General features: G+C 35.6%; 1 protein-coding gene across 1 annotated transcript in view; it reads right to left on the bottom strand.

Annotated features, from left to right (window-relative positions):
* The window catches only part of LOC103599757 (arginine-glutamic acid dipeptide repeats protein), a gene marked incomplete at its 5' end in the record, with an annotated part of 183,396 nt that overhangs the window by 118,393 nt on the left and 45,807 nt on the right, over positions 1–19,196 (bottom strand). Inside the window, 2 exons of the mRNA XM_008583915.1 lie at positions 14,497–14,596; positions 16,190–16,314. Of these exons, the coding sequence (XP_008582137.1) occupies positions 14,497–14,596; positions 16,190–16,314 (225 nt within the window). The remainder of the gene's footprint in view (positions 1–14,496; positions 14,597–16,189; positions 16,315–19,196) is intronic.

Below are 19,196 nucleotides of genomic sequence, written 5' to 3'. Positions count from 1 at the left end.
TCCCGTTGCCGGTCCCGGTCTGGTACGGGCACGACACTGAGGGTTGCGATCCGTTGCCGGTGACGAAAAAAAAAAAAAGACAAAAAGGAAAAAAAAAAAAAGTACAAAAACATAAAATATAAAAGTCAAGATGCATCAGCATTAAGAGAGAATCATTTACAGAAACTGCTTGAAATTCTACCTAGTAGAATTTTAAGTGAAGAAATAGTTGCTCCTAATCCACAGGGCTCAAACCTTAATCTCAGTGGTTTTTGATGAGTGATTCTAAGGTTGAACAAACAATATTACATTCAATCTTTTTGGCCCGATGATAAAGTTATGGAACAAAGAAGACCAAAGAGGCATACACTGAAGCATATAAGTCTCCAGAGATGGGAAAATTTCTAAGAGACTGCTCTCTTATCTAGAAACTTCAGCCAAGAACACAGCTTTAGTAACTAAAAAATAAGCAGAAGCCCTCTGCACAACCAAAGCAGTGTCCCCAAACAATGACCATGAAGAGGCAAGAGACCCCTGATTCTGAGCCTTAGAAACTTAGCTACCTCACAATTCTGGTTTTCCTAATTTAATAACAGGTCTCAAAAGGACAAATCAGAAAGACTATATGACATCAAAACTAAGGAGCAGCAGAAGAGAGCCTAACTGTGGGAGACACAAAAATTTGGCAAACTATTATGCAACAAGATCTCAAACTCTAACAGTCACACATTATTCTGTGTAATGGCCACCTGTAATAATCACTCAGAGGCATGAAGGAATGTCAGGCTTGATTTAAGAATATATGAAAATGTACAACTTGTTTCTGAAATGGAAAAAAGAAAGAAAAGGAAAGGATAAAAAGAAAGAGCAAATATTCCTAAAAATGCTTGGATAACTGGTACTCCAAAGTACTGTAGTGCTTTTAAGACACAGCCCAACAGTATTGTGGGTGAAGAGAAGGCAGGCCAACCCACAGGCAGGGCAGAGTGAGGCAGTCCAGTGTAGTTATCTAAAAACCCCAGCAAGTGGCCAGGTAGGGGAAAACATCCAATCTTCTGGAGAAGAGGGTTGTCTGGGGCAACACAAGTGGTCAGAGTCTAACAGAGATATAGGACTAGAAACTGGAACAGATGCCAGAGACTTGAACAAGCTGTAACTCAGGGGTAGCCCAGGCTTACCCCAGGCCAGCTCATAGATCAAGCCCACAAACAACACAAGATATTGCCCACAAAGGCCCCTGAGGAGCAATGCCCTCCGTACACTATCGTGCCCAGGCTGGGACTGGGGCAGGCTGGACCTAGAGTTTCAGGGAGCTGGGATAGAGACTGAGGAAGAAATACTAGGCAAACCGGGAGATCCGAATGAATCAGTTAATATGGTAGTTAATATGACAATTTTATCTAAATAAATAGCTCTTTGCATAAAGAAAGGCAAATATTCCTTATAGTACTTTATAAATCAAATGTCCTCAGATGTTACAGAAATATCAGTCATTACTGAAAGTATTTTACACTCTCAATACTAGAAGGTCCACATTTAAATCTAAATAAGTCAAAACAGATAGAAAAGGATAGAAAATAATAATAAACTATCACAAAAAACTCAAAATAAGTACTATATTTATTTTAGTAATACTTTATATAATAGCAATTTTAACTTTGGTAGCCAAAAAATGACCACCAGAAGATATCCATATCAAATCCCTGGAAACTTTCAATGTGACCTTATTTGGAAAAAGGATCTTTGCAGATGTGATTAAGTTAAGGATCTTGAAACCAGGAGTGAATTCTAGGTTATCCAGGTGGGCCCTAAGTCCAGCGATGGATTATAAACAGAGGCAGTGGAGAAATGCAGCCAAGAGAAGACACAGACACATGGAGAGAAGGCACTGTGAAGACGAGCAGAGGGAGGTGGCCACAAGCCAGAGTGCCAGCAGCCACCAGAGTTGGGAGAAGTAAGGACGGGTTCTTCCCTACGGAGCTGGAGGGACTGTGGCTCTGCTGACACCTTGGCTTCAGATTTACGGACTCCAGAGCTATGAGACAGTAAATTTCTGTCATTTTAAGTCACCAAGAAGCCACAGGAAACTAATATACCGACCTTCAAAATTTGGGGGTAAAGAAATAATTTAGGAGAGGTATAAAAAAGCATTCTGAACTATATTTCAAACTAGTATAGGAAACATACACTAGGACCAATATTATAAATGTTAGTTATTTTATAGTACATTTAAAAACTTACAATAATATATGAGCCCCTTTGAAACTCATGGGCCTGATTTGTTCCAACGACATACTTACTTAGGTTATCAACACTTTCATCAAATGCACTCCCTACAAGTGCTTAGCAAACAGCAGGAATTCAAACATGATTATTACTGAATAAATGAGTGTGTGTGTGTGTGTGTGTGTGTGTGTGTAAGCCTCTTTTTAAACGTAAGAGGCTAAAGGCTTTTATTCTGAATTGCTAAATCTCTGTTATTAATGCTTAATATAGGATCAAAGATATTAAAATTCTAACTGATCGATGTTAAGTAGACTTTTTCAAAATACCACATATCTCAAAACATTTTACCACTTTTTAGCACAGAAAAAAATCACCTAAGAAAGAAATTTCTTTAATTAGTGAATGAACTTTCTAACTTTTGTCAAGCAACAGTAAAAGCTGAATTACATTCCTCAGTCCCAGTCTCAGTGCTGAGAGCCCAGGAGAGAAGATGGACACAGGCTACTGCATCAAGGATTTCTAGTTGAAAATTTCTAATCGGCTGAATAGCAAATCCTCCACATTACAGATTCACTGAACATTTCAAGAGGACTTCTATAAGACATCACCCTCAATTCTATCCTGTCCCCAAATTTAAATTCTTCTGCTCATAAATATAAGGCAGATGTGCTCGTTAATTTGTAGATGCTAACCACACTTACAGAGTTGTTATGAAGATTAAATTAATTCATTCATAAAAAGGACTCAAACTTTTGCTTAGAACATAAGGATTTAACAACAAAAAAATGTTAATTTTATTGTTATTATTAATGAGATCAGACAGTTTACCAATAGTTGGTACTTAATAAAATGAAAATAACTGTTATAACCTTAAGTCCTGTGCCTTGTTCAAAATTCAGTAGAAAAACTCAGGGTGGGAGAGAAATGGTCTAGCAAAGGCAAACATATGAAGAAAAACTAAATATCACAAAATAAGACAAAAACACAAGACACAGAAGAATGTGACAAGCACACAGTCACATCCACTGAGACTGCACTTAGATGAGTTTTTAGGATAACTGAGGGGGTGTCTCCTTGTTACCTTGTGTTGATCAGGCCTGAGGAATGCTGTTATAGTACAGGTGCCACGTTGCAAAAGACATACAGACAAAACTGACAAGGATGAAAAATAAAATGATTATATATAAAAATGACTAATACTACAATATGAATGAAATTTGAAAACATTACCCTCAGTGAAAGAAACCAGTTACTAAAGCCCACACATACTGTATGAAACTGTTTATATGATATGTCCAGAATAGGCAAATCCATAGAGACAGAAAATAGACTAGTGGTTGCCTAGGGCTGGGCGAGAGGGAGAAATGGAAATGAGGAGTGACTGCTAATGGGTACAGGATTTCTTTTTGGGGTGACAAAAATGTTCTAAAATTGATTGTGGTGATGATAGCACAAACATGTAAACATATTAAAAGCCATAAAAATTGCACTGTAAATGGGTGAATTATATAGTACATGAATCACATCTCAATAAAGCTGTAATATTAAAAAAAAAGAAAAAAAATGGCTAAAGAAGCCTGAGAGTGGGTCACAAGGAAAAGCAAAGCTGGGACCACAGCTGTGAAGAGCTGCATTAGGAGCGAGAAAACTGTAAAGAATCAGCAGCAAGACTTTTCTGTTAAAATTATCAAAAATAAAACTACTGGGCTGGCCCGGTGGCGCACTGCTACAGTGCACCGTAAATAAATAAATAAATAAATAAATAAATAAATAAATAAATAAATAAATAAATAAATAAATAAATAAATAAATAAATAAATAAATAAATAAATAAATAAATAAATAAATAAATAAATAAATAAATAAATAAATAAATAAATAAATAAATAAATAAATAAATAAATAAATAAATAAATAAATAAATAAATAAATAAATAAATAAATAAATAAATAAATAAATAAATAAATAAATAAATAAATAAATAAATAAATAAATAAATAAATAAATAAATAAATAAATAAATAAATAAATAAATAAATAAATAAATAAATAAATAAATAAATAAATAAATAAATAAATAAATAAAACTACTGCTGCAATAAGTAACAAAGGTGCCATTATCAGAGGTTGTTAATGTAAGCAGCCTTCTACCTCCCTGTCCACCCCAGAGACACTTAGATAGCACTCTCCATTGTATTTAGGGGAAAGAAGAGAGTAAGGCGTGAACTTCAACTTTGAGTAAAACTACAGATTACCTGAAAAGGAACAGAATATTACAGCATTAAATTAAAAAAGTCATCTTCATCCAAATGAGACAAAGAGAAAGAATAAATCATGTAATTTGTGTTAAAAGTGTTGTTACGTGGAACTTCACAACAGACGTGAGTTTATGAAGTTCTCAGCTCAAAGGGAGCCACATTGGTAAATTTCTAAACTTAAACCATTTTCAAAACAAAAGCTCAAAATGTTTCTAATAGGTCGAAGAACAATAAATAAAAGTTGAAATTTATATGTTATTATACTGGTAATCAGATGAAAACATCCTGGTTATACCAGAAGATCTCCACTGCACGGTTTCTTTCTGCATCTTCACTAAATGCTATAATTAACAATACAGCATGCAGTAGACTCCAACATCCTGTTATTACATAAATAAAACACTAGCAACGGTGCTTGTCAAGATTGATTTACACGAGCGGCTGTTCTGAAATTTACTGGATTTCCATAATAAGAAACCATATAGCATATCAACTTTTCCCATTACTCTTTTCAACAACAAATCAAAACCTTGAAAGAAAAAAACCATTGTTCTACCTTAACCCCAGTTAGCAAACATTAACCATTTAATGTTAACTCATCTGAATGGAGAAATAGCAAAAAGGGAAGAGTTTAAGTAAAGGGTGTGGATATGGAATGACTGTCAAAGAATCCTGATTACACACTTTAGGCAAACTTGTTATAAAAGGACCTCCTGGCAACACCTTATTTAGGAGCTGAGAATTATCAAAAAATTATCAAAATTATCAAAAATATTATCAAAAATAAAACTACTGGGCCGGCCAGTAGTTTTAAACATATTAAAAGCCATAAAACCATAAATACCCCACATTCATTTAAGCATGGCAAAGCTAATCCAGGTCCAGATGTGTTTGTGAAGTCCATTTAAGATGAACAAATAGAAAATCTGTGACAGAAATTCTATAGACTCAATTTTTTAGAATAAAAGAAAAATGAAAATGATCTTAGAGTAGGCTTATGTGCATATTCTGCTCTGCCATCTTTACAGCACCAAGTTCTGGATGTTCAAGTATGATATGAACTTGAACCTGATTTATTTATTCAGTCATTCAACAAACATTTAGTACCTCTCTCTACCATGTACCAGGCATTGGGCTAGGGCTTAGAAAACTAAGATGATTAATACTCAAGGGTTAACAATAGTGATATTTACAAATCTGAGATGAAAAACTATTAGGCCACAGGAAGCCTTGCTTCCTTTGTTGATGGCGATGTGGGTGTGCATAAATAAATAAGCAAACAAATATACACACTTTTGAATATGTAAAAAGCTTAATCCAAATGCCTAACAGCCATTCATATTTCAGGGAATAAAACTGTCCAGGCAGAGGTGAAATCATTGCTGCATGATTATAAATTTTACTAATATAAAGTGAGTATATGTATGTTTAGTGCTAGCAAAAAAAGGTAAACATAAAAATGACAAATTACTGAGAAGGAGAAGTCAAAAGAATTTGAGTTTTATTAGGAAATGAGAAAGACACATGGGCCCAAAGAATGAAATCCAGTATCAATTTAGTAAAAATAAGTCAGCATGATATTTTCTTTTCTTTTTTTTTTTTTTTTGCGGGGGTGCAGGGGGAGTGTATCTGGCTGGTACAGGGATCCAAACCCTTCACCTTAATGTTATAACCCTAACCAACTGAGCAACCAGCCAGCCCCAGCATGATATTTTCTAGAAAACCTTAGTCTCAAACTATAGGGCCTTTTCTTCAGCTTCTAAGCATAAATATAAAGGTCTATTTACTAAATGATCAAATAAATGTAAGCACTCAAAGATGGCTGAATTAAACCCATTAGGATAAGATAGGCCCTCTATTTATGTTTACAAATTGTATGTAAGCTGCAAGTGTGCAAGTACATACCTGAAACATTCACAGAAACATTTCTAGACCAGATCTCCCAGGGGAAGTACCACTGCTGCTTCATATTTTAACATAATCTTATACTTAACATAACACATAAAAATACAAATGAAACAATTTTACATTTATAGGTATTCACAATTTAAAATATTAAAATATAATAAAACATAATATTGCTACATATATAAAGGAGTATGCCCACTGTCAACTATGAGCACCCTCTTCTTCCAATAAGAGAGGCCATCATGTTTATTACATCTTCTTCTACATGGTATAAAACTATTTCTTACAAAAGAAATGAAAAGATGAGAAAAACATGTTAATGTACATGAGCAAACAAAGAACAACCATGTCCTGAACTATTCTGCAAGTTCACCACTGAACCGAAAGCAGTAAATCACATGGCCGTGAAAATAAGATACTTGTTAACTACCTCTGTGAATCTCGAATGAAGCCTCTGCGATTAAGAATGTGGCTCAATGGGCCGGCCCGGTGGCGCACTGGATAGTGCGCCGCTTGGGAAGCGCGGCGGCGCTCCCGCCCGAGGGTTCGGATCCCACATGCAGACCGGTTCCCGCTCACTGGCTGAGCGAGGCGTGGGAGCAACACCGAGGGTTGCAATCCCGTTGCCGGTCCCCAGTCCGGTACGGGGGCAACAGTGAGGGTTGCGATCCGTTGCCGGACACGGAAAAAGAAAAAAAAAAAAAAAAAAAAAAAAAAAAAAAGAATGTGGCTCAAGTTTTATATAACCTGAGAATCATCTACATTAAATTTAAATGGACTAAAGACTCCAAATAAAAGGTGGAGCTTGCCAGACTGGATAAAAATGCAGGAAACAACTAAAGAACTAAAGTACAGAAAAGACATACTTTAAATACAAAGAAATAACAAGATTCAAAGTAAGAAGCTGAAAAAAGATTTATCATGCAGACAACAAGCATAAGAAAGCTAGAGTGGCTGTATTAATATCAGACAAGATAGACTCCAAGACAAAGAACATTATTAGACACAAAGAGTTATACCAAAAAGGTATAAGGGTCAATAAATGGAGAAAGATATACTATAAATGTTCATGTGACTAATAAGACAACTTTAAAATATATGAAGCAAAAATTAACAGAACCAAAAGGAGAAATAATCAAATCCACAATCATTGGTGACGACTTTAATACATATCTCAGTAATTGACAATGTAACTAGGTAAAAAAAAATCAGTATGATACAGAAGATCTGAATAATATCAACCACTTTTTAAAAACTGACAATTTATAACATCACATCCAATAGCTGCAGAGTGTAAATTCATTACAAGCACATATGGAACACTAATCAAGAATAAATCACATGCTGAGCCAATAAACAAGTCTCTACAGATTCTGAAAGACTGAAATCTTACTGAGTATTCTCTGACCATAACAAAATTAAGTTGGAAATCAACAACATTCCAAAAAATAAAATTTAGAGAAGTCCCAAGTATCTGGAAATTAAGCAATTTAATTCTAAATAATTCATGGGTCAAAGAAGAAATCACCAAAAAAGTTTTGAACTGAATGATAATGAAAGCACAAAACAATCAATATTTGTGATAAAATCAGTTATCTAAGATCCTACTTTAGGAAGCTAGAAAAAAATGATCAAATTAAACCCAAATGGATAGAGATTTATAATAAAGAATGGAAATCAATGAAATAGAAAATAGAGGAAAAAACAAAACTAAACCCTAGCTATCTAAAAAGATCAATAATGTTGATAAATTTCTATTTATCAATCAAGAGAAAACAAATTAGTAATATTAGGAATAAAGGGTCAACATTACAGACCCTACAGAAATTAAAAAGATAATACAGGAATAAATTGAACCTTTTCACAATAAATTTGATAACCTAGATGAAATGGACAAAATGCTTAAAAGACACTGGTACTGTGAAAATATGTACTTGGTCTTCATCCCTGTTTCCTTGCACACAACTCCTAAAACCCTTAAAATCTCCAAAGCTATATGTCTTTTCGAATGCTACTGAGTTGGCTGATGGCTGGCAGCCCCTATTTTGCTTCAGGATGGGGGCTGGTCACCTGAAAGACCAAGGCAGCACTAGAAGGACAGGACTTTCAGTCCCACCCCCCCAACCTCTAGGGAGGAGAGAGGCACTGAAGGTTAAGTTGATCACCACTGACCAATGATTTAATCAATCATGCCCATGTAATGAGGCCTCCATAAAAACCCAAGAGCACAGGGTTTGGGGAGCTTCCAGATTGCTGAACATGTGGAGGTTCCTGGAGGGTTAGGGTTAGGGAAGCACCCCTTCCCCCATACCTTGCTTTATTGCATCTCTTTATCTGTATCCTTTGTAATATCCTTTATAATAAAATGGTAAAAGTAAGTACATGCTTCCCTGAGTTCTCTAAGCCACTCAGCAAATTAATCAAACCCAAGGAGGGGGTTGTGGGAACCCCAATTTATAGCCAGTCAGCCAAAAGCACAGGCAAAACAAGCTGTATCAGAAGTGAGGGGTGGAGCGGGAAGCAGGGGGGGGAGAAGTCTTGGGGAGTGAGCATCCAACCTGTGGGATCTGACATTATCTCCAGGTAGACAGTGTTGGAATTGAATTGGAGGACACCCAGTTGGTGTCCACTGAAGAACTGGTTGCTTGCTTCCTGGTAGGGAGAAATCCACACACATTTGGTCACAGAGTCAGAGGTCTGTCTTCTGTGATGATTGTTACTGATTAACAGTATAGGAAAGACTGTTTTCCCCACTCAAATGAACATAGATTAAGATTACTAAAACTGACACACACAAAAATATAAAATCTGAATAGGCCTGTGTCTATTTGTAACTTTAAAACTTTTCATAAAAATATATTTAGACTCAGATGGCTTAACTATGAATTCCAGCAAGCACTTAACAAAGAAAAAATATTAATCCTTTACAAACTCTTTAAGAAAATAGAGTAGAAAGAAATATTTCCCATCTAATTTCTTGAGGGCAGTATATTACTCAATATCAAAAGCAGGCCAAGACATTTTAAAAAATGAAGACTATTGCTCAATATTCCTCATGAACACAAATGTAACATTCCTTAACAAAATATAGCAAACTGAATCTAATAGTACACAATGACCAAGCAGGATTTATCCTAGGAATGAACAGTTAGCTTAACATTTGAATTCAATCAATGTAATTTACCATTTTAAAAAGATAAAGGATAACAACCATATGATGATATCATTAGATGCAAAAATTTTAATAAGCAACTGACAAAATTCAGTGTCCATTTACAGTAAAAACCTCAATAACTTGGATATAGAAGGGAACACGCTCAACTTGATTAAAAAATAACAAAAACTCTACATTGTACTTAATGGTAAAAGACTGAATGCTTTCTAAGATCAGAAAGAAGGCAAAGATGTCCACTCTCAACACTTCTATACAGTATTGCACTGGAGGTCTGAGAGAGTGGAAGACAGGATGAAAAAGAAATAAAACACAGATCAGAAAGGAAGAGGTAAAACTGTATTTGCACATGACATGATTATGTACATAGAAAATCCTAAGGAATCAACCAGAAATCTACTAGAACTAATCAGTGAATTTAGCAGGGGCAAAGGATACAACATCAACCCATAAAAATTAATCATATTTTTATCCTATCAATGAACATTTGGAAATTGAAATGAAAAGATACAATTGTATCTACAGTAGAATCTTCAAACAGGAATTACCCAGCAGTGAATTCAACAAAATACATGTAAGACCTGTACACTGAAAACTACAAAATCTTACTGTAAGAAATTAAAGCTACAGTATTCAAAATATTGAGGTCCTGATAAAGATAGATATTAGATCAGTAAAATAGAAGAGAATCCAGAGAAAGACCCAAATATATACAAGCAATTGATTTTCAATAAAGGCGTTAAGGCAATGAAATGAGAAAAGTTTTTCAACAAATGTTGCTCCAACAACTGGTATCTACTATGTAAAAAATAATGAACTTTCACCCCCATCTTGCATCACATATAAAATTAATTTGAACAGGGCCAGTGGTGCAATAGATAACGTATCTGACTATGGATCAGAAGATTCTAAAATTAATTCGAAATGAATCATAGACCTAACTGTAAGAATTAAAACTTCTAGAAGAAAGCACAGAATCTTTGTAATCTAGGAGTAATCAGAGATACTTCCATAAAAGGAAAATAATGGCTTATTGAACTTTACCAAAATTAAATATTAAACCCATCATTAAGAAACGAAAAAGCCAGAGTATGTGAGAAAACATTCACAATGCATACATCAAAGGACTTCTATCTGGAATATAAATGAACTCTTACAACTAAATTATAAAGAACAAATAATTCAATTTTAAAAATTGGACAAAAGATTTGAACAGATGCTTCACAAATGGACAATAACACGTGAAAAGATGCTCAACATCACTAACAATCAGGAAATTCAAATTAGAACTTCAATGAGATATCACTGCTTACACATTAGAATGACTATAAGTTTTAAAAACTAACAATACCAAGTCTTGGTGAAGCTGTTGAAGAACTGAAATTCTAACTACTGATGGGAATTTAAAATGGTGTGACCACTCTGAAACCTGTTTGACAGTTTCTTAAAAAATTATCTACACACATAAAATCCTGCCACTCCTCTCCTAGATATTTACCCAAGAGAAGTGAAAATACATGTCCACACAGAGGTTGGTACAACAATGTTAAAACCTTTATTCATCATAGCCAAAAACTTGGAAACAACCGAAATGTTTATCACAGTGTGAATGGATAAAAAAATTGTTAATATATGTATACCCATACAACAGACTACTACTCAGAATAAAAAGGAATGAACTATTGATACATGAAACAACATAAATGGATCTCAAAACTGTTACACTGAAAGAAGGCAGACCAAGAAGAATATATGATTCTATTCGTAATATTCCAGAGAATGCAAACTACTGTATAATGAAAGAAAACATATCAGTGCTTATCTGAGGCTGGAAGCAGAAAAGGACTATAAGAAGACATGAGGCACCATTTGGGGGTGTTGAAAATGTTTTGTATTTTGATCATCATAATTTCACAGGTGCATACATCTGAAAAAATTTATCAAATTGAAGACTAAATCTGAGCAGTTTATCATACATATTTTATACTTCAATAAGTTGTTTTAAAAATTACACAATAGGGCCGGCCCGGTGGTGCACTGGATAGTGCGCCGCTTGGGAAGCGCGGCGGCGCTCCCGCCCGAGGGTTCGGATCCCACATACAGACCGGTTCCCGCTCACTGGCTGAGCGAGGCGCGGGAGCAACACCGAGGGTTGCAATCCCGTTGCCGGTCCCCGGTCCGGTACGGGGGCAACACTGTGGGTTGCGATCCGTTGCCGGACACGGAAAAAGACAAAAAAGACAAAAAAGACAAAAAAAAAAAAAAAATTACACAATAAAAATCTCATTTGTGAATAATGAAGAAAAAACAGAGACCAAATAAGTAATCCAGGGGCTTAAATTTAAAAATAGATCCATATAACTGCCATAAAGAACTGACAGTTCAAAAATTTTCTATTAGCAGATGCAGTTTTAAAAATTAAACTATTTATTCAAATGCACTTATATTTAAACAGTCCTACTGGGATGTTCAACACACTCTAATGTGGCTATATATAATGTGGCCATATATATAATACCCTGGGAAACAGGAAATAAGACACTAACCACTCACAGGTTTATTCTAAATTGATAAATGAATAACTTTGTCTTAAATTTATGCTATACTCTAAGAAAACAATAAATACTTCTCACACAATGTATATATCTTTCTTTACTTTTAGAGTAAAACAAGCTCAAATCTCCCATTATTTTAAGGAAGTCAAAATGAACACTAACTTTTCACAAGATTTTTTCACTCATTTCACTTTTCATTAAGGAAAGTGCCTCCAACTAAAACTCTCTGTGAGCCAGTACAACAATAAAGTACAAAAATTAAAACAGCACTAAACTTTTCAGTTCATCACAAAATAAGCACATAGTACACAGTCCTTTGGTGGCTAAATGTACCTGTATTGTATAACTCAAGACACATGAGCCATCTTGGGCCAGTCCAGACAGGAAGAATTTCAAGTGATGACAAGGCAGCATCACAGAAATAACAACTCATAAAACCAAAAACTCTGGCAATAATAAGGAAACCTTCAGAAGGAATTTGCCACGAAGGACAATAGGCAAAAATAGCCAAAATCATTTCTGTACAGAAGTATGTTCTGCAGAATCCTTAGAGGGTTTGGAATAAGACAGGCAATACACTGTATAAATTCAGTAAAGTGCCAAAAATAGACATTTAAACATGGCAAAACCTTCATTATTCAAACTTCAACTTATTAGCATAGTCATGAGAGCAGAATTTTTTTTCATAAGACTTTTATACAAAAAACTCAAATGAAGAAAGTTCCTATCAAAAACTTTTTTTGAATGTACACACACTTTTAAGATACTCTGAATTCATGGACATTCACACCTAACTTATCACAGCCAATTTTTGCAGTATCACTAATCTGAATGCCAGTTTCCTCACCTGAAAAGTAATGTCAAAGGCGCCTTCCAGCTATCATTTTATGCTCAGAATAAAGAGTCCTTATTAAAAACAAACAAATAAAAAACACAAGCTAACTATCAAAGAAATGAGAAAATATGCAAATATATTTTATAGGAATGTGAAAACACATTCAGTTATTTATAACACAGCATATTCCCAGCAAGATCACTCAACTTTCAACATACAAGAGACTATTATAATGTTATGTAATACCCAAAAAACCTAATTAGACCAGGAATAAAAATCAACCATATCATGTAGATATCTACATATGTTTCCTTGAAAGCAAACTTTCTATGGTGTAGAAAAAACCGTGCAGTAAAAAGATCCCTAAATTGGGAATGAAGATTATTTTCTTCCCTCTGTTATAAACTTTTTGGATTGTCGGTGTTCAAAAGGCATCTGGCCTTTCCAAGCCTTGGATTCTTATCTATTTAGAGACTGGAACAGATGATCTCAAAAGTCTCTTCCAACTGTAGTGACCTCTAAAGGAAAAAAATGGGTGCTTAAATTACATGTAGTCAATCATTGGAAGAGTTGCTCAGCTTCATGCTCCATATCCTATGTAAATATACATAACCATGTAGATTCTTTATCAATATATCAGAAATTGATTACATAAATATTCATTATTTCTTATTCAAATTTGATCATTTCACATTAATAACCATACAAACAGAAATTATTCATTTAAATTTAAAATACATTAATTTTCCTATACAGCTCTACAAGATATATCCTAAGGCCAAAATGAAGTGTCAAAACAAAAAGTAAACTGGTCTGTTTTTACAGCGGTGTGGGTGTTGCTGTTCTGAGCTGCTGTGTGCATATTACTAGAGCAGAGCAAATGAATAGTTACAGTGGTATGTCATGCAACCAACGCAGTAACATGGGGCTCACTTGTTTCATTTTACTTCTGATTTTTTAGGGATTGTTATTTTTTTAAACTTAATTTTGTTTTACAATCATGTGAAATATTAACATGGTCCCACAGTGAACTCTATAAAAAACAAGTTTGTCCCTGTCCCTCCATGCGCTTTCTAATACATGGTCTCAGACACAGTGAAGATGGTTAAAAAACATGGCTGCTGGATTCAGATCTTGTGTATGACCTTGGATTGTGACTTAATCTCTCAAAACTTATTTCCTCTTCTCTAAAAAGGTGACAATAATAGAACCTCCTTCAAAGGGGTGCTGTGAGGACTGAACAAGATCGTCTATGCATGGGCACTCTGCTTTGTGAGATCTTAGTTAAATGTCAACCACTATTATTAGGATCTCATGTGAGGCTCACCACAATCCTGCAACACAGACTCAGATTAGGAAATGAACCTGGAGGTGGTGCATCATTGGCCTGAGGTCACAGAGCCCAATGGCCAGGACCACAAGTCATCTGTCCGTCCCAGCACCACACCACAGTAGTCACTCCTGAGAATGCAGGCTACTTCCTGCTCACCACAAATTCCCTAAAGCCAGTCCAGGGAAAAATAGAGCTGTCTTCCTGGCCAGGATGACTTCCAAAGACCTACCGTGTTCAGCGCATTGAGGGTGGTGTCGTCCCGAGATGCTGCAACACAGCCATCTTCTGTGGAGCCTCCATCACACATCCCTGCAAATGCCGCCATGCTCCTTTAGAAGAAAGAAAGGTTTTTCCTTCATTAGAACATAGTAACATCAGTGCAGAGATTTTAACCCTCAATTTTCCGAGTACATTTTCAGCCCAGATCAAATTCCATTACTATATGCAATATAAACCAGAGCTTTCAGTCCTGCCTCTGTTCTTGTTTAAAAAAAAAAAAAAAAAAAAATTTTTTTTTTTTTTTTTGGCAGCTGGCCGGTATAGGGAACTGAACCCTTGACCTTAGTGTTACAAGGCTGCACGCTAAAAAAAAAATTTTTTTTTTAGCGTGCAGCCTTGTAACACTAAGGTCAAGGGTTCAGTTCCCTATACCGGCCAGCTGCCAAAAAAAAAAAAAAAAAAAAATTCTTTGTTTCTTTTTTTGGCAGCTGGCCGGTACAGGGAACTGAACCCTTGACCTTAGTGTTACAAGGCTGCACGCTAAAAAAAAAAATTTTTTTAAGTTACTCTACAGGTAACTTTACTCATTCAGAAAGAGAAATATTATTTTTAGTTGGATCCATTTGTGTTATTTCTTCCTATGCTTTTTTAGTACTAAGATTTTGGATTTGAGCACATGAATAATCTAAACTACTTTCTATGATACTCCACTAGATCACAGTCTTTTGAAAGGAAAGTCTCCAGAAAATATGTAAAATTAAATCCTCTCAAACTTTAAGTCCTCTCACTCTATGCATCAATCAGCTTTAGGTGAATTAAAAGTGGAAAGTAAGAGATTTTAAAGAAACAAAACCAAAACTCTTAGTAGTTCATTCCACTTACACATTTTCATCTCTACTATATGCCACCACACACAGCACTGATGACAAGAAAACAGCCAGAGGTCAAGCTGACATGCCTTGAGTGCTTTCCTTACTGCACACTATGGATGTCGCAATGAGTCCCAGAAATCATGGCAAAGGAAAACTCACTGCCTGCTCTATGTGTTAGAAATGGATTTAAACTTTTCTTTTGCATTTTAGGCATTTGTATGCTAGCAAGTTCTGTGGAGTAATTACAGGTATATGTTCTCCTGTAGGTAAGCCACAAAAATGTCGAGTTTGGGTCAGGCACTAATGCACAGCCACAAATAGAAATAACATGAAATCTGTAACAGGATCATATAAGATGAGCTGAAGGACTCCATTACTCAACTGGATTAGGAGATGTTGATAAATGCATGTATAGCTTAAGATGTTTTCCTTCTGAAGAATTCCAAAATCTGATGTGGGCAAAAGCAAGAAGAAAAAAATGACTTTACCATGGAAAACTATTTTTCTCTGGCAAGAAGTACCAGGGCCCTATGAGGTGATATATATACTAATTATCATGACTTGATTATTATATACAACATACATACGTATCAAAATATCACACTGTACTCCATAAATATCTACAATTACAATGTGTCAATTAAAATTTTCAATTTAAAAAAAAATGTTTTTAAAAAGGCAGTACCACAGCCCTGATTACAGAGGATGTAACAAAACCTAAAGTCAGAGAATGCCCAATATATAAATAAAATCCCCAGAGAAAGGAGAAAGTTTATTGCCTATTAATCAATGGCTTAATTCAGAAAGCAGGATGGGGTGACTTCCTATTACCTTGCTGCCCTCAAATACATAAGGAGGTCACAGTCATTAACTCCAGGCATCCAGACCAGCTCCTCATGTTGGGTCACAGTATCACCATCTGGAGAAGGAAATGGTTGCAAATCTGGAAGTTTGGCCTGTAAGACAGAGACGAAGAAGTCACACCAGGGCAAATATTATAAAGAGCTGTCTCAGCAGGCAGGGCTTGGGAAAAGAAGCAATGGTTTACTAAGTCTCTTTCTTTAGGCAGCAGAAAAATAACAGCAAAACCATGAATTGTTTAAACTGGCCTACGCTGCATATCAGGATCACTTCACCATAGAAGAATTCACAATGAACTGCTTAATCTCTATTTAAGCAGCAGCAAACAATATCAGAGTAAACAGTGCCAGCATGATCCAAAGACTGAAACAGAAATGGACATGTGTGAATAAAATAAACAATAACAAAAAATATCTTAGGGGATAATGAAGGGAAACACACACACACTTCTAATATGACAAATTTATGAAGAAGACATATGCAATAATGAAACCTTACCTAAGGATACTTGCTAAAAAATTAAGTGAACTATCCTATTACATTACTGTTACTGTCAAAAGAGTCAATGTCATGGTCACCATCAAAAAAAGGACATACATTAAAAACATAGCTGAAATGGCCTGTGGTGATAGAAATCAGACCAGTGGTTGCTTGGGATAGGGGGGAATTGCTTGTGAAGAGACAGGAAAGAACTTTCTGGGATGAAAGAAATGTTCTGTGTCTTGATATGAGTTGTCAGGGTAAACTGAACAGTATACATAAGATATGAACAATTTACTGTACATAAAGTATACCTCAACAAAAAGAATAAAAAATATTTGAACAACAGTGCTCATTAACCAAAATTCTATGTCATTAGAATGGATTATCCCTGGCACGTTCTCATCCTGACTGTGCTGGGGCACAGCAAGAGTAAGCAGGTACTATGAGTACCATAACCATCAGAGACATACAAAAAGTCAAACATTTACAAGACTCACATGTTCTTATCTTGTTAAATGATGAACATGGGCACATTAGTCTGGTATTTTAAACTAAAAGCTGGAGTTAAAAAGCTCCAGTGTACACAGAGCCCAGACAAAAATGTAAGTGAACAAAGCAGGCAGAGGATTAAGGCAGCACACTGTCCGAGAGAAATAAAACACAAGCCACATGTTTAATTTTAAATACTCCAGCAGCCACAATAAACAAAACATCACACCCAATTTGGACTAGCCATATTTCAAGTGCTTAATAGCAATGTGTGGCAGTGGCTCCCGTATCAGACACACAGGTGTCATGTGCTGAGGAATGAAGTGTACCATGGTGAAATGGAGACAGAGCTGTCCCATCTAGAGAATGCAGCCATTCAGGAATGGGAACCAGTGTTTTCCCAGCCTCCATTTTTTTCCAAATACCAGAAATCTTCACTTTTATGTGAAAACTCATGGTTTTAAATGTCGGTTATTCAAGGTTTTTAAACAATTGGATGTAAAACACAACATCAGTAGGTCATGTGGCTCTCAGGCCAGAAGTCTGCAACCCCAGCGTTAGAATTTGCCTTTGATGACTTTAAATGTGTATCAAACTCTGACCGTCTCCAAACAAGGATGCTCTTCTTTGACTTGGTATTGACTTTACAGCATCAGTTGTGCTTAATATATAGGTAAATACTAGGGTAAAATTAAAACACAATGATATTAGTATCAAAAGGTCTTTGACATTAGTACTGAGCTGCTTCCCCAGCACCAAGTACAGCACCTGGCACAGTAGCTCTCCAACGGTTGTTTGTTAAATTAATTAAAAAGTACTATCGTTGCGGAGCAGGACCAACCCCCCCTGGAGAAAGAGGGATATGCATATAATTAAAGTTTACAGAAAAAGAAATGCAAATGGCCTTTAATCATAGGAAATAACAGTCAACCTTGCTGAAAAAGGAAATGCAAATTAATGACACAAATACAGTTTCCCCATCTATAACACTTGCATAACCCAAAATCTGACATTATACAAAGCTATGGGAGAAAAAACAAAAACAAAAAACACTCATGTAAATATATATAAGTTGCTAGTGTAAATACAAACTCTTACGATCTCTATGGTGGGGAGGGGGGTAGAATGTAACAATAACCTCAAAATTACAAATGCATTTGCCCTCCAAGCCAGACACTCTTCTTCTAGGGATACAGGCCAAAGATACATTGGCAAAAATATAAAAATCTACATGCACAGGCTATTCATTGCAGATTACCTGTAATAGCAAATGACTAGAAGCAACCCCAGTGCTCAGCAATAGGGATTTGAAGATGCACTGTTACATCCCTACCTAGAGTTCTATGAAATGGTAGAAAGGACTGAGAAGGAACTCTGTGTACTGTTGTGAAAGGCACACCAGGATATACTGTTAAAAGAAAGGTGGCAAAAAGTGTGTCTTTTCCCAAGATATGAACAATCCTGTTTCAACAATTTTTTTTAAAGTGTGTATATTACGCTACCATTTATCTAAGAAGGGAGAAAGAATAAAAATAAGCTTAAAGAATAACACTCTCATAAAAACTCTAAAGCAAATGAAAAATATGACCATGTGCTGAGTTAGTTCCACTCTAGGAACTATCTCAAGTAAATCCAAAACATATTAATTTGCCTATATATCCCTAGTAACATACATTGTAAAGACAAAACAAAATGTAATAGTAAATGGTTTTCAATATTCATATTTGTTGGGAAAATAGAATAGTTTGGTCAGGGCCCTTGCCTCAGTTCCAGCTGGGTGTGGTTCAGCATCCTTTGTAAGCAAATTTTGTGTGTGTGTGTGTGTGTGTGTGTGTGTGTGGTTAGTGCACATGCGCACCAATGTATCTTTTTAGTTTTGTTGCTATTCTTGTGTTCTTCTGCAGAGAGAGAAAGAGAGTTTTGGTGAAGTGGGCGGGCGTCGGCCTCAGGCATCCGCCCCACGCAGCCATGCTTTCCAACCTATGGCTCCAAGGACCTATTGGCC

The sequence above is a fragment of the Galeopterus variegatus genome, unplaced genomic scaffold, assembly GCF_000696425.1.
Source record: "Galeopterus variegatus unplaced genomic scaffold, G_variegatus-3.0.2 Scaffold3082, whole genome shotgun sequence".
Classification (NCBI taxonomy): Eukaryota; Metazoa; Chordata; class Mammalia; order Dermoptera; family Cynocephalidae; genus Galeopterus; species Galeopterus variegatus.
Note: the sequence above shows the minus strand (reverse complement) of the source record. Positions and strands in the feature narration are given on the sequence as shown.